The 15,620-nt window shown below is 41.7% G+C and overlaps 1 protein-coding gene across 2 annotated transcripts in view; it reads right to left on the bottom strand.

Annotated features, from left to right (window-relative positions):
- Positions 1-15,620, bottom strand: part of LOC140202363 (aspartate aminotransferase, cytoplasmic-like) — a 73,124-nt gene that overhangs the window by 34,992 nt on the left and 22,512 nt on the right. The window contains exons 5-8 of one of the 2 annotated variants that reach the window (XM_072267272.1): positions 8,243-8,347; positions 6,453-6,603; positions 5,313-5,478; positions 4,348-4,490 (exon numbers count right to left, since the gene is read on the bottom strand). In XM_072267272.1, the coding sequence (XP_072123373.1) occupies positions 4,348-4,490; positions 5,313-5,478; positions 6,453-6,603; positions 8,243-8,347 (565 nt within the window). The remainder of the gene's footprint in view (positions 1-4,347; positions 4,491-5,312; positions 5,479-6,452; positions 6,604-8,242; positions 8,348-15,620) is intronic. The other variant, XM_072267273.1, reaches the window with a different exon arrangement.

The following is a 15,620-nucleotide window of genomic DNA, read 5'->3' on the forward strand; positions in this document are numbered from 1 at the left end:
TGAATGGCAGGATACTTGGTAGTGTGGAGGAGCAGAGGGATCTGGGGGTACATGTCCATAGATCCCTGAAAATTGCCTCACAGGTAGATAGGGTTGTTAAGAAAGCTTATGGGTTGTTAGCTTTCATAAGTCGAGGGATTGAGCAGGGGTCCCCAATCTTTTTTGCACCGCGGAACGGTTTAATATTGACAATATTCTTGTAGACCGGCCGACTGGGGGGGGCGGGGCAGTGTTCAAGTAGTATTAAACTCACCTCAACATATCTTTTACAGTTAGGGTTGCCAACTTTCTCACTCCCAAATAAGGGACAAAAGTAGCAGTCAAATATGGGACACTTGTGTTTACCTCGAGAAAGACTACCATGACATGAAGCCTTGCGCAAGCACCTGTGTGCGCATGCGTGACGTGCGCATGCGCGTACATGCTGATTTTTTTTCCCACAAATCAGTTTTGGCTTAATCTTCCCAACTATACTGTACATACATTATTTCTACTTTATATAGGCTGTGTATTTATAATATCATTTCTGCTTTTACTATATGTTAGTGTTATTTTATGTTTTATGTGTTATTTCGTATAATTTGGTAGGTTATCTTTTGGGTCTGGGAACGCTCAAAAATTTTTCCCATATAAATTAATTGTAATTGCTTCTTCACTTTACGCCATTTCGGCACAGAAGGTTTCATAGGAACGCTCTACCTTAGCGGGGGAAATATGGGACAAGGGCGGTCCCATATGGGACAAAGCAATTTAGCCTAATATGTAGGATGTCCTGGCAAATATGGGACAGTTGGCAACCCTATGTTCAAGTTCAACAGTGTGTGACAGGGAATGAGGAAAGGTGCATCTGACTCATATCGTTTCCTCGTGGCCCGGTAGCACATGCTTTGTAGCCTGGTGGTTGGGGACCGCTGGGATAGAGTTTAAGAGTCATGGGGTAATGATGCAGCTCCATAAAACTCTGGTTAGGCCACACTTGGAGTACTGTCTCCAGGTCTGGTCGCCTCACTATAGGAAGGATGTGGAAGCATTGGAAAGGGTACAGAGGAGATTGACCAGGATGCTGCCTGGTTTAGACAGTATGCATTATGATCAGAGATTAAGGGAGCTAGGGCTTTACTCTTTGGAGAGAAGGAGGATGAGAGGAGACATGATAGAGGTATACAAGATACAGGGCTCCACTGCTCAGCACAAGAGAACATAGCTTTAAGGTAAGAGGTGGGAAGTTCAAGGGGGATATTAGAGGAGGGTTTTTTACTCAGAGTGTGGAATGCACTGCTTGAGTCAGTGGTGGAGTCAGATACATGAGTGAAATTTAAGAGACTGCTAGACAGGTATATGGAGGAATTTAAGGTGGGGGGTTATATGGGAGGTAGGGTTTAAGGGCCGGCACAACATTGTGGGCCAAAGGGCCTGTACTATGCTGTACTATTCTATATTCTATGTTAAGTAGCCCCATGTGAGGCACCTTAAGGAATGCCTTCTGAAAATCCAAGTAAGTAACATCTACTGCCTCTCCTTTGTTCACCTGGCTTGTTACTTCCTTGAAGAACTTTTTGTCAGGAAAGATTTCCCTTCACAGAAACCATGCTGACTTTGACTTATTTTATCATTAGTCTCCAAGTACCCAGAAACCCCATCCTTAATAATGGACTTCAACACTTTCCCAGCCACTGAGGTTATGCTAACTGGCCTATAATTTCCTTTTTTTTTGCCCTCCTCCCTTCTTAAACAATGGAGTGACGTTTGCTACAGGTATGTGAAGAGCAAAAGGACTGCTAGGGACAAAATTGATTCTCTGGATGACCAGAATGGTGATCCATGTGTGGAGTCAAAACATATGGTGGATCTTAAATTCATTATTTGCATGTATTTACTCGGGAGGTGGAGTAAATATAGTCTATAGAAATGAAGCAAAGTGGCATCACATTCATGGACCCTATACAGATAACAGAGGAGGAGGTGTTTGGAAATCATAGTTGATAAATCCCCAGGGCCTGACAAGGTATTCCCTTGGATCCTAAATTGCCTGAGCCCTAGCAGAGATATCTTAGGGTCCGAGTACATGGGACACTCAAAGCTGCCGCGCAGGTTGACTGTGTGGTTAAGAAGGCATACGGTGTATTGGCCTTCATCAACTGTGGGATTGAGTTCAAGAGCTGAGAGGTAATGTTACAGCTATATAGGACCTTGGTCAGACACCACTTGGAGTACTGTGCTCAGTTCTGGTCACCTCACTACAGGAAGGATGTGGAAACTATAGAAAGGGTGCAGAGGAGATTTACAAGGATGTTTCCTGGATTGGGGAGCATGCCTTATTAGAATAGTTTGAATGAACTTGGCCTTTTCTCCTTGGAGTGATGTAGGATGAGAGGTGACCTGATAGAGATGTATAAGATGATGAGAGACATTGATCATGTGGATTGTCAGAGGTTTTATACCAGGGCTGAAATGGCTAATATGAGAGGGCACAATTTTAAGGTGCATGGAAGTAGGTACAGAGGAGATGTCAGGGATTATTTTTTTTATGCAGAGAGTGATGAGTGCGTGGAATGGGCTGCTGGTGGCAGTGGTGCAGGTGGATACAATAGGGTTTTTCAAGAGACTTTTGGGTAGGTACATGGAGCTTAGAAAAATAGAGGGCTATGTGCAACCCGAGGTAATTTCTAAATCAAGTACATGTTCGGCATAGCATTGTGGGCTGAAGGGCCTGTATCGTGCTGTAGGTTTTCTATGTTTCTATGTTTGGCACAGCATTGTGGGCTGAAGGGCCTGTATTGTGCTGTAGGTTTTCTATGTTCCTATTTTAAACATCCTTAGTGACAGCAGAGGTACCAGAGGATTGGAGGACAGTCAATGTTGGTCCACTGTTTAAAAAAGACTCTAAACAGAAACAGGTAAGTAATACTTACCAGTAAGTTATGAGTCTGACATCAACTGTGGAAATGTTATTGGAAACTCTTCTAAGGGACCTGATATATAAGTATTTAGATAGACATGGACTGATTAAGGATTGTCAACATTGCTTCCGGCATGGTAGGTCATGTTTAACCAATCTTAATGGAGTTCTTCAAGGAAGTTACCTGGAAGGTGAATGAAGGCAAGGTAATGGATGTCGTCTGCATGGATTTTCGTAAGGCATTGGACAAGGTCCCGCATGGTTCAAGAAGGTTCTGTCACTCAGCACTCAGGATGAGGTAGTAAACTGGATTAGACATTGGCTTTGTGGGAGAAGCCAGGGAGTGGTAGTAGTGGGTTGCTTCTCTGTCTGGAGATCTATGACTATTGGTGTGCCACAGTGATCGGTGCTGGGTCCTTTGTTGTTTATCTTCTATATCAATGATCTGGATGATAACCTGATTAACTGGACCAGCAAATTTGCAGATAACACCAAGATTGGGGGTGTAGTGTACAGCAAAGGAAGCTATCATAGCTTGCAGAGGGGATCTATATCAGCTGGAAAAATGGGCTTAAAAATGGCAAATGGAATTTAATGCAGACAAGTGCAAGGTATTCCACTTTGGTACGACCAGCCAGAGGAGGTCTTACACAGTGAATGGTAGGGCACTGAGGAGTGTGGTAGAACAAAGGGATCTGCGAATACAGGTACATAATTCATTGAAAATGGCGTCACAGGTAGATGGTTTTCTGAAGAAAGCTTTTGAAACATTGGCCTTCATAAATCAATGTACTGAGTACAGAAGGTATTGAGGTTGTATAATACATTGGTGAGGCTTAATTTGGAGTATTGTGTGCGGTTTTGGTTACTTATGCACAGGAAAGATGTAAATAAAGTTGAAAGAGAACAGAGGAGTACAGGATGTTGCTGGGCCTAGAGGACCTGAGTTATAAGAGAAGCCTGAATAGGTTAGAACTGTATTCTTTAGAACATAGAACATTGAGAGGAAAGGGGATAGAGGTATACAGAAGTATCAGGGGTATAGATAGGGTAAATGCAAGCAGGCTTTTTACACTCAGATTGGGTGGTACTACAAACAGAGGTCATGGGTTAAGGGTGAAAAGTGAGATGTTTAAGGCGAACATGAGGGGAAACCACTCAAGAGGGTCATGCAAGTGTGGAATGAGCTGCCAACACAAGTGGTCTAAGTGACTCAATTTCAACACTGCAGAGAAGTCTGGATAGGTATATGGAAGGTAGGGATATGGAGAGCTATGGTCCTGGTGCAGATCATTGGCAGTAGGCAGCTTAAATGGGTTCGGCATGGACTAGATGGGCCGAAGTACCTGTTTCTGTACTGCTGTATGTTTCTATGACTCTGTTTTCTGCTCGATAAATCACTTACTGTTTTTCACCATAAAATACTCTAAACCTGGTTAAGTACTTGCCTGTGAATCCAGGAAAGATATACAAGCCAACCTGCTTGGTAATGTGTTCCCAAGATCCTGGTGTTCCCAGTATCCGCAACTCTTCCTTCAGTTTCTCCTTAGTCAGCATCAGGCGCTCAGCCATTTTCTTCAGATTTTCCTGCCTATGGAACAAGAAAAAGGAAATTCCTGAGACACTGTAGATGCTGGAATCTGGAACAACACACAAAAAGATGGAGGAACTCAGGGGGTCTGGCAGAACTTATGTAGTCCATGTTTCGGACCACTGATTCTGCCCAACAACAGAGCCCCACTAGCTTTTTTGTGTGGTTCCAAATTCTTGAGATAACTCTCCTTCATAAGATCGTAAGACCATCAGACATAGGAGTAGAATTAGGCTAATCAGCCCGTCAAGTCCTCTCCACCATTTCATTATGGTTGATCCCAGTTCCCATCCAAACCCATATACCTGACCTCTCAACTTATCCCTAGATGCCCAACTAATCAGGAAACTATCAATTTCCGCTTTGAATATACCCACGGACATGGCCTCCACCGCAATCTGTGGCAAAGCATTCCACAGATTCATCACTCTTTGGCTAAGAAAAAATTCTCCTTACATCTGTTCTAAAAGGTCGCCCCTCAATTTTGAGGCTGTTTCCTCCAGTTCTGGACGCCCCCACCACATTTTCAGGAAAACTTTGTTTTTCTCTCAGTATTCTATTCTTACAAAACCATTGGCAGGCACTCTCACTATTGTGAAAGTATTACGGTGAGAGATTAACACCCATATTTCTGGCATTATTTGTAAAATAAGTAGGGGAATTTCTGTTGTCAGCTAATATTTATTCATCAATCACAGTTCAATATCATACTGTGCAAAAACAGTATAGCATAGGAACTAGCCATTCCACCAGTGAACTTCACAAGCGTCTTTATCATAGATTTTCTTTCTCATCTCTTAGAACAATCTGATTGATCCTCACCACTCAGTGAAGAAGGCTGGGTTATTCAGAACTGTTGCTATGACATGGGCTCCAAACCATGGAGGATTTGACCAAGTATGTCGTGCCAGTTCTTCTATTTGTGATCGGATACTGATCAGAGTGTGATTGTTCCTTGAAACTATTGTTAGGCTTCCAGCTCTTTCACCTGGACAAAAGGATGGAAATTATTAGATTAATAGACAGGCCACTTTATAATGAATCACTTCGTTCCCCTACATCTCCTCCCTATGGGTCGAATAATCTACTCAGAATCTTGTATACCAATAGCCATTCTGTACTATTACTTTCTTACTGGCCTCAACAAACCTCTCAAAAGACAGGCATGTTTCTTTACCAAATGGGAAACGATGTTGGAGATTGAATTGATCATACAACAGTGAACCAAGGTGAATTAAAAACAGCATGGTATCGCGGGCCAAAGGGCTTGTTTCTGTACCATATTGTTCTCTGTCCTATGTACAATCTCCTTCCTTGACTTCTGTGCTAGCCTGGAATACATCTATTCAGGCCATTTAGAATTATCCACTTTTATTCCCACTATGACAACTCTTTGCTTTTCTCGACCACTTTTGTTCCACACTGGCAATCTTCAGCTGTGTGTTAAGCTCTACAATTTCTTCCTAAACCTATCCACTTCTCATCATCTTTAATGTACGGCTTGGGCATTTAAGTGAATCTATTCAGAAGTAATGGCTTTACTTCTATATTTATAACCATCTGCAATACTCAATCATCACTTCCTCTTTACATCTGCTTCAACCTTGATTTCCACACTACAAACATTTCTTAAATTATTGCCAATTTCCCTTTATCTCCCTCAACCACAAATTTCTGCCCCTAAGCAACCTCTTCTTGACTTCACCAACTCCTCATTAAGACAAAGTTAACTTCAGTTTCCTTACCTTTCTCTTGGCTTTCCACTAATTTGCATACTGCCACTTCCCTTAATGCCTGCTTCAAAAACAGAAATGCAATCATGCCTTTGGTTGCTGAGGTAAACTTTCAATGGGAGGGTGGGAGACCATTCACTTCAATCTGAAAGCATTTCTTCCAAGAAAAAAGTGCTAACCACAATTTTAACTCTAGACACTGAGCTGTAAGGGGCTGTAAGGGACATACTGTACAAGGTGAAATTCTTGGAAAATGACTGGGCACAAAATAGCTCGAAGCGTTCATTGACAAAATATCGCACTGGCCAGGCATCCCTGTGCACATCCCCCGTAGCTAAGCCTTGAGCAGTTGAGTAGAAGAAAGGAAATTGGTTCTTTCTCTGAAAATAGAAGGGAAAATATTGGTCAGAACTTGTAGAGCAACTGTCTCTTCGGTAAATAATCTAAACAGTTGATCAATTAGGACTGAGAGGAGAAATTTCTATATCCAGAAGAAATCTTTGGATCTGTTGTCTGTGGATGTTCAAATGAGTTTTTTCAAGACTGAGATCAAGAAATAAGTATTTGAACACGAGAGTTGCAAAGTTGGCAGGAAAGCAAAGGGAAGAACAACATCCATGACCTTACTAACTCAAAGAATTATATAGCTCAGACTAGGGATCAGTGCTGGGACCTCTGCTATTTGTGATATATCTAAATTACTAGGTTGAAAATGTAGATACGAGGGTTAGTAAGTTTGCAGATGACAACAAGATTGGTGTAGAGGGCTATAAAGTATAGCAAGATACAGAGCAGTTACATATATTGGCAGGAAACTGGCAGCTGCAGTTTAATCCAAGAATGTGTGAGGTGCTGCACTTTAGAAGGTCAAATATAAGGATGAAGTATACAGTAATTATCAGGTCCCTTAGCAGTACTAACGTATAATGGGACATTAGGGAACTGGCAATGCAAGTGAATAGTGTGGTAAAGATGGTACATGACATGCTTCTCTTTGTACTAGAGACGTAGTGAATAAGAACCAGGAATTCATGATACAGTTGTATAGAACTCCGGTTACACTGCAGTTCTATTGCTCTATTACAAAGAGGATGTGGAGGCTTTGTAGAGGGTTTAGTACAGGCCTACCAGGATTCTTCTGGATTAAAAGGTATTAACTAGAAAGCGAGGAGGGACTAACTTGAATTGTATTCTCTAGAGCATCAGCGGCTAAGGGGGAGACCTGATAGTTTATAAAATAATGAGAGACAGAGATAAAATAGATAAACCAAACCTATTTCCCTGGGTAGAAATGTCAAATATTAGAGGGCATACTTTAAGGTGAGAGTGGAAAGTTTAAGGAAATGTGCAGGGCAAGCTTTTGTTTTGTTTTACACAGAGAGTGGTGAGTGCCTAGAATGCGCTGCTGAAGTAGTAGTGGAAGTAGATACGACTGTGGCATTCAAGAAGCTTTGCATAAGAATGAATATGCAGGAACTAGAGGATATGTGTCATGTGCAAGCAGAAGACATTAGACTAATTCAGCATCATGCTTGACATTTACCCAAAGAGCCTAGTCTGTGCTCTGCTGTTCTGTATCCCTCCCTCGCTCATTGTTTTGCCCAGGATGACATATGCTAACAAATGAATTTAGTGACTACTGATGAGCAAGAATGGAGGAGATCTTTATGTAAACTATTATTTGTAGCTTAACCATTTTTAGATTGTGCTATAAAAACTGAATTTCTGAAAACTATCCATAAGTAGTCTCATCATCTTGGCTATAAACAATTTATATTCATCAACTAACTGTAGAGAAGGTTATGGGTGATTATTGGTATTACTTTAGAGCACTGAAGCTATGCACATTTTCTGGAAGCATCAAGTACTTCCTGCAAAGTAACTCTGTCAGACTCTTCCTATATGTTATATACATCATCAGAATAAATGAATTAAGCACTAAAACCAATATGAGAAAGGACTTCAATTTAGCAATGTTGTAGGACACACTACACCATTGTTTGACATTACACTCCTCACCTTCATGATCTCCGCGATCTGCATCCACTCAGCTGGAGTTGGATCAATTGCTGTTGGCCGATGGGCTACAACGTTTAACAACACTATGGAGTAATCAGGAGCTTTCTGATGAAAGAATAGAAAGGACCCATGATGCCTTCCTAATGGACGTGATGCAACATTTTGCCCCACACTCTGTAACTGTGAGGCCACCAGAACTCTGCTATTCTTGTCTGACTTGCACATCAGGTTTCCCCATGTCTATGCAACACACCCAACATGGTGGAGGAACTCAGCAGTCCAAGCAGCATCTATCGAAAAGAGTACAATCAATGTTTTGTTGGACTCTTTTCCATAGATGCTGACTAGCCTGCTGAGTTCCTCCAGCATTTAGTGTGTGTTGCTTGGATTTTCAGCATCTGCATATTTTCTCTTGTTTGTAATTGCATTCCCCATGTCTATGTTTGCTCACCTACATTAGCTACCAGTAGCTATTCCTTCATTTTTAAAATCATCACTTGTTTTCAAATTCTTCCAGTCCTGCATATCTTAGCATTAGGTGGTGGCACAGTAATTAAATTGCTGGTAAGAGGCTTGATCCCATCATCAAAGGGAATGTTGGCCTTCATTGCTAGAGGGATTGAATTCAAGAGCAGGGAGGTCATGCTGCAACTGTACAGGGTACTGGTGAGGCCGCACCTGGAGTACTGTGGTTCTGGTCTCCATACTTGAGGAAGGATATACTGGCTTTGGAGGCAGTGCCGAGGAGGTTCACCAGGTTGATTCCAGAGATGAAAGGGTTAACCAATGAGGAAAGATTGAGTTACCTGGGACTATACTCTCTGGAATTCAGAAGAATGAGGGGGGATCTTATAGAAACATACAAAATTTTGAAAGGGATAGATAAGATAGAAGTAAGAAAGTTGTTTCCATTGGTAGGTGAGACTAGAACTAGGAGACATTGCCTCAAGATTCAGGGGAGAAGATTTAGGACGGAGATGAGGAGAAACTGTTTTTCCCAGAGAGTGGTGATTCTGTGGAATTCTCTGCCCAGGGAAGCAATTGAGGCTTCTTCACTAAATATATCTAAGATACAGTTAGATAGATTTTTACATAGTAGGGGAGTTAAGGGTTATGGGGAAAAGGCAGGTAGATGGACTAGATGGACCTGAGTTTATGGACAGATCAGCCATGACCTTATTGCAAGGCAGGGCAGGCTCGATGGGTTGGATGGCCGACTCCTGCTCCTATTTCTTATGTTCTTATGTATAATAATTTAAATTCTGTAAATATTCTACCAATTAAAAAGAAAAATAATAACACATAATAAGGTTGAGTAAAATAGTGAATTATTGTAAAAAATCACCTAGGCAGTAGTGTCTTACAGGCGAGACAACCTGCTCCAATACTTCATCAAGTCTGACCCACCAACGTGGTAGACCCTTAAATACCTCTGAAATGGCCTTGCAAGTTACTCAATTCAAAGGCATTGAGAGATGATCAATTAACAGTGGCCTTGAGAGTGATGTTTAGATTCGAGGATTGAATTTGTACTTTTAAAAAATTCTGTAATTTCCTCCAGACTGCAACCCTTAAAGGGGGTGCTCCACCTATTCCAGTTTCTTCTACATTCCCAATTCCAACTTCGGAAAATGCCCGGAAGAGCATTCCACCTCTCCATCTCTCTTTCACCCTTAAAGGCAGGGGTCCCCAACCTTTTTAGCACTGCAGACCGGTTTAATATTGACAATATTCTTGCGGACCGGGGGCAGGGGGGTGTTAATCATGACCGGAATATAGGTGATAAGTCAACTATAAGTCACTTATAAGTGGCTAATAGACTCAATTGCGTTTCTAAAAGGGTTTATCTAACAAATTTAATATTAAACACACAGCGCTTATTTTCCTCGTATGAACATATAAAATCGTTGCAACACACTAATATCGCTGAATCAGTGGGAGCCCTGGGCTTGTTTTCCTGCAACAAGACGGTCCTATCGAGGGGCGATGGGAGACAGCGATACTCGAAGGGGGATCCTTATGTCCAGTCTATTCTGTGATTTAATTTTCGTTGCATTCATTGCAGAAAACTGTGCTTTGCAGCGATATGATGCTGGAAATGGAAGCAACGCTTTCAGTGCTTTCCTGGCTATCTTAGGATATTCAGCCCTGACTTTGATCCAGGATGCCAGCAGAGATGTTACGTCAAACATACTTTTCAGCCCGTTGTCATCTGCAAGCTCGAGGAGTTGATCTTTTTCCTGCGCTGACATGGATGATTCACTGGGGACATTCACAAATGGGTCATGGACCTATTTCTTTGCACGTCTTGGGTCACTGTTGACCTCGCGTGCGTTCAAGTTCAACAGTGCGTGACAGGGAATGAGGAAAGGTGCAGCCAACTCATATTGTTTCATATCGCCAAATCATAACATTTCCTCGCAGCCCTGTAGCAAATGCTTTGCGGCCCGGTACTGGTCTGCGGCCCGGTGGTTGGGGACCACTGCTTAAAGGCATTCATTAAATTAAGGCTTTGGTCATTTGCCATCCCTTTACTGGCTTGGCACTCCATAGCAATGTATGAAGAGTTTTTTTTAGCAATTTAGTTTGCATTCCTCAACCCTTAGCCCAGAAAGAAAACATCTGAAACTGTGGAGTTTCATTGCTTTGAGTAAAACATTAAGGATTTTAAGTTTTTTTCTTAACTTTCTTGGCATTTTTTAGAATGGAGATGAAGTGCAGCAATAAGTTATTTGGCTCATTGAGGCCTGATGCCTCGGATAGCATCAATGCCTCTAATTCTGCTTGAACCCGGTAAAGTGGGCAAAGGATTTTAAGATAAAATTTGATTCAAACCCATGTGAAGTAATGTATTTTGGGAAGATAAACCAAACCAGAGCAAACACAATAAATGACATAGTTATGGGAGCACTGATGGACACGGGGACCTAGCGGTATACAAGAACATTGTTCCCTGCAAGTTGCAAAACAGTTAAGACAGGGTGGTGAAGAAAATGTATGACATTGCTCACCTTCATCAGCTGTGGAACTGAATCCAGGGCTTGGGAATAATATTACAGTCGTATAAGCATTGGTTACATAGAACAGTACACCGCACAGAATCTTACAAAGAATCTTTTAAATGCTCCTACCACCTTCCCTGGCAGCACATTCAAGTCACCCACCACTCTATGTATAAAAAGTCCTATCTCTGAAATCTCCCCTAGACTTTCCTCCATCACCTTCGTTGTCATTAGGTCGCATCTGGAATTTCCAGTTGGCGGATGATTTCCCTCCACGCCGCTCTGTCCCGACACTTTTCCACAACATCCCTAGTCTTGTCCAGCTTGATGTTATCCAGCCACATTGTTCTTTGCCTTCCTCTTCCTTTCTTTCCCTCCACCTTTCCATATAGCAAGTCAGACAAGATGTTACATCTCCACGTAACATGTCCACAATAAGCAACTTTTAACTTCATAATCGTCTCCAGCAATATCCGTGGTCTATCAGCTTCAGTCAAAACTCTCTCATTTGAAACTTTCTCTACCGAGTTGATCTTCAACATTCGTCGATAACACCACATTTCAAAAGCATTAATTCGTTTCATGTCGTATTTCTTCAGGGTCCATGTTTCTGATCCATACCTCAGTACGGACCATACGTAACACTCGAGGAAGTGGATTCTACCTTGGATGTCTACCTTCCAATTGCATAGTAGATCTTTTAGCTTCATGAACTGGGTCTTAGACATACCTATTCTCCTTCTGATCTCAACTTCACATCTCCCATCATCTGTCAGACAATTGCCAAGATATTCAAACTTTCACACCTGTTCAATGTCTTAGAAACCATAGAAAAACTACAGCACAGAAACAGGCCTTTTGGCCCTTCTTGGCTGTGCCGAACCATTTTCTGCCTAGTCCCACTGACCTGCACATGGACCATATCCCTCCATACACCTCCCATCCATGTATCTGTCCAATTTATTCTTAAATGTTAAAAAAGAACCCGCATTTACTACCTCGTCTGGCAGCTCATTCCACACTCCCACCACTCTCTGTGTGAAGAAGCCTCCCCTAATGATCCCTTTAAACTTTTCCCCCTTCACCCTTAACCCATGTCCTCTGTTTTTTTCTCCCCTTGCCTCAGTGGAAAAAGCCTGCTTGCATTCACTCTATCTATACCCATCATAATTTTATATACCTCTCTCAAATCTCCCCTCAAGTCCCGGCAACAGTCTTGTCCATTCACTTGTAACGATACCATGATGAATGAGTCTTTAGTGTTTGCTTTGCTTACCACCATCGATTTTGTTTTCTTAGGGTTGATTTTAAATCAGTAGTCAAGGCTTTTCTCATTCTCTTTAATCAGCATAATTTGCTGTTCGCATTCGCTGTCAGCTAACAATGCGGTGCTGTTTGCATACCTGATGTTATCCACCTTCTGGCCTCCGATTAGAATACCTGTCTCCTAATGGTCGCATTCCCGAAAAATCCATTCTCCATAGAGGTTGAACAAATCTGGCGATCCAACACAGCCTTGCCTTATACCTTGTTTAATATACGCCCATGGTGATAGTTCATTTTCTACCCTGACCGCCGCTTTCTGTTTCCAATACAAGTTCCTTATTATCTGCACATTCTCCTATCCCAGATCGTACTTGTTCAGCACCTCTATTACTTTCTCGTGACTTACTTCATCAAAAGCCTTTTCATAGTCAATAAAGCATAAGTAGATGATCTTTTGTGTCTCAATGCATCTCTCCATGATGTTTCTTATCGCAAATATTCCTTCCCTTGTTCCTGAGCCTTTATGAAAACCAAACTGCGTTTCTCCAATTTCATCGCTGATTGTACATTTCATTCTGCCGAACACTATTTTCAACAGTAGCTTGACGCAGTGAGACATTATGCTGTGTTTGTTACATCCTATCATCCTTGGCTTTTTTTGGTAAGGCGATAAACACTGATTTGAGAAAGTCCTCTGGAAGATTTCCTGTCATATAACTGTTGTTTAATATCGCTAAAAGGTTCGTTTTTCCCTTCGGACCAAGTGATTTCAGAATTTCAGTGGAAATCTTATCTTTACCGGCTGCCTTTCTGACTTTAAGACTCCAAATCGCACTTTCCATCTCTGACATCAATATTTTAGGTTGATTAGTCATTTGGTAAATCCTCAATCCTGCTATCTTCAAATAATTCTGAGATGTACTCAACCCATTTGTCCATGATCTCTTCTTTTTCATAGCATGGATTACCACTACCATCTTCGATACACCCAGTTGATGGCACGGTCCTCTTTAATTTCGTTATATCCTTTACCTTTTGGTGAAGGCCTCTATAATCGTAACTTCGTTTATACTGCTCAATTTCTTTGCACTGTTCATTCATACAATTCTGTTCCACTTCCTTGCATTTTCTTTGAATCAAGCGGTGTAGGGCTTTGTATCGTTCGTTATCCCGATGTTTTACCATTCTTCTTTCTTCAGTTAACTTTCTCAACTCATCGATGAACCAAGGATCATGCCTTTTGCTCTTTTTCCGAAAACCCAGTCTTTTCCGCAACTTCTGTCACTGTTGTTTTAAACTCTTCCCAGATGTTCTCCACTGCCATGTTGCTACCCTCGTCATCTAAGACTGAAAGACTATTCTCTGTTTCGACCAAATATTCGATCTTTTTTGCTTCATCCATGATGAGTAAATCAAAGTCTATTTTATTTGATGGTTTGGCCTTTCTCATCTTCTTCAAATGCACACTCATGTCCAATACCGCAGGGTTGTGATCTGTATAACAGTCAGCACGAGGGTACTTTTTCACCTGCTTCACTCCATTCCTGAACCGATTGGGTACTAAAATATAGTCAATTTGGTTTTTTACTGAACCATCAGGACTGGTCCACATGTACAGTCTCCCTTTTGGCAGACTGTACCAGGTGTTCACAATCATTAGTTTGTTAATTTGTTCGGAATTTAAGGTGGAGGCTTATATGGGAGGCAGGGTTTGAGGGTCGGCACAACATTGTGGGCCGAAGGGCCTGTACCATGCTGTACTATTCTATGTTCTATATTTGCAAATTTAACCAGTCTTTCCCCGCAATCAGTTCTTTCCCCAAGCCTGAAGGGTCCTACAGTCAAAACTTCTCTTGCGCTGCCAACTTTGGCATTAAAATCACCAAGAATCACAGTTACTTCGTTGTTTTTAGTCTTTTTCATTAGCTTTTCAACTTCTCCGTAGACCATATCGACTTCATGGATGATTAGATCACAACTGAAGTATCATGTATAGTTTTTGTTACCTGCCCATCTTTAAGAAGGATGTGACTACATCCTTGTGCTTGAGCCGATTCGCGGAAAGGCTATCTTACATTGGTGTATAATAACCAAAATCTTATGAGGGACCTTAACCTAACAGAACCCTGAGAAGGCAGTGATCATAATATAATTTAATTCATACCGCAATTTGAGAGGGAGAAGCATAAGTCACATGTATCAGTATCACAATGGAACAAAGGGAATTATAGAGGCATGAGAGAGGAGTTTACCCAGGTAGACTGGAGGAGGATACTGGCGGGGATCACGGCAGAGCAGAGATGGCCGAAGCTTCTGGGAATAGATCACAAGGCGCAGGATGGATATGTCCCATAGAGGAAGAAGTTCTCAAATGGCAGATGTAGCCAACCGTGGCTGACAAAGGAAGTTAAGGACTGCATACCCCCAATATTAATTGGCCTCTCCCGAAACAAGGGGTTTAGATAGGGTGGAGTGTGTTAGGTATGTTCAGGAAGGTTTCCTGACACAGTATGTAGATAAACCTACAAGAGGAGAGGCTATACTTGATCTGGTATTGGGAAATGAACCTGATCAGGTGTCAAATTTCTCAGTGGGAGAGCATTTTGGAGATAGTGATCACAATTCTATTTCCTTTACCATAGCATTGGAGAGGGATAGGAACAGACAAGTTAGGAAAGCATTTAATTGGAGTAAGGGGAAATACGAAGATATCAGGCAGAACTTGGAAGCATAAATTGGGAACAGATGTTCTCAGGGAAATGTATGGCAGAAATGTGGCAAACGTTCAGGGGATGTTTGTGTGGCATTCTGCACAGCTACATTCCAATTAGATGGAAATGATGGTAGAGTGCAGGAACTGTGGTGTGTACAAAGGCAGTTGAAAAACTACTCAAGGAGAATAGAAAAGCTTACAAAAGGTTCAAAAAACTAGGTAATGATAGAGATCTAGAAAATTATAATGCTAGCAGGAAGGAGCTTAAGAATGAAATTAACAAAGCCAGAAGGGGCCCTAAGAAGGCCTTGGCAAAAAGGATTAAGGAAAACCCCAAGGCAGTCTACAAATATGTGAGGAGCAAGAGGACAAGGGGTAAGCAAAGAGAACCAATCAA

This window comes from Mobula birostris, chromosome 8 (assembly GCF_030028105.1).
Source record: "Mobula birostris isolate sMobBir1 chromosome 8, sMobBir1.hap1, whole genome shotgun sequence".
NCBI lineage: Eukaryota > Metazoa > Chordata > Chondrichthyes > Myliobatiformes > Myliobatidae > Mobula > Mobula birostris.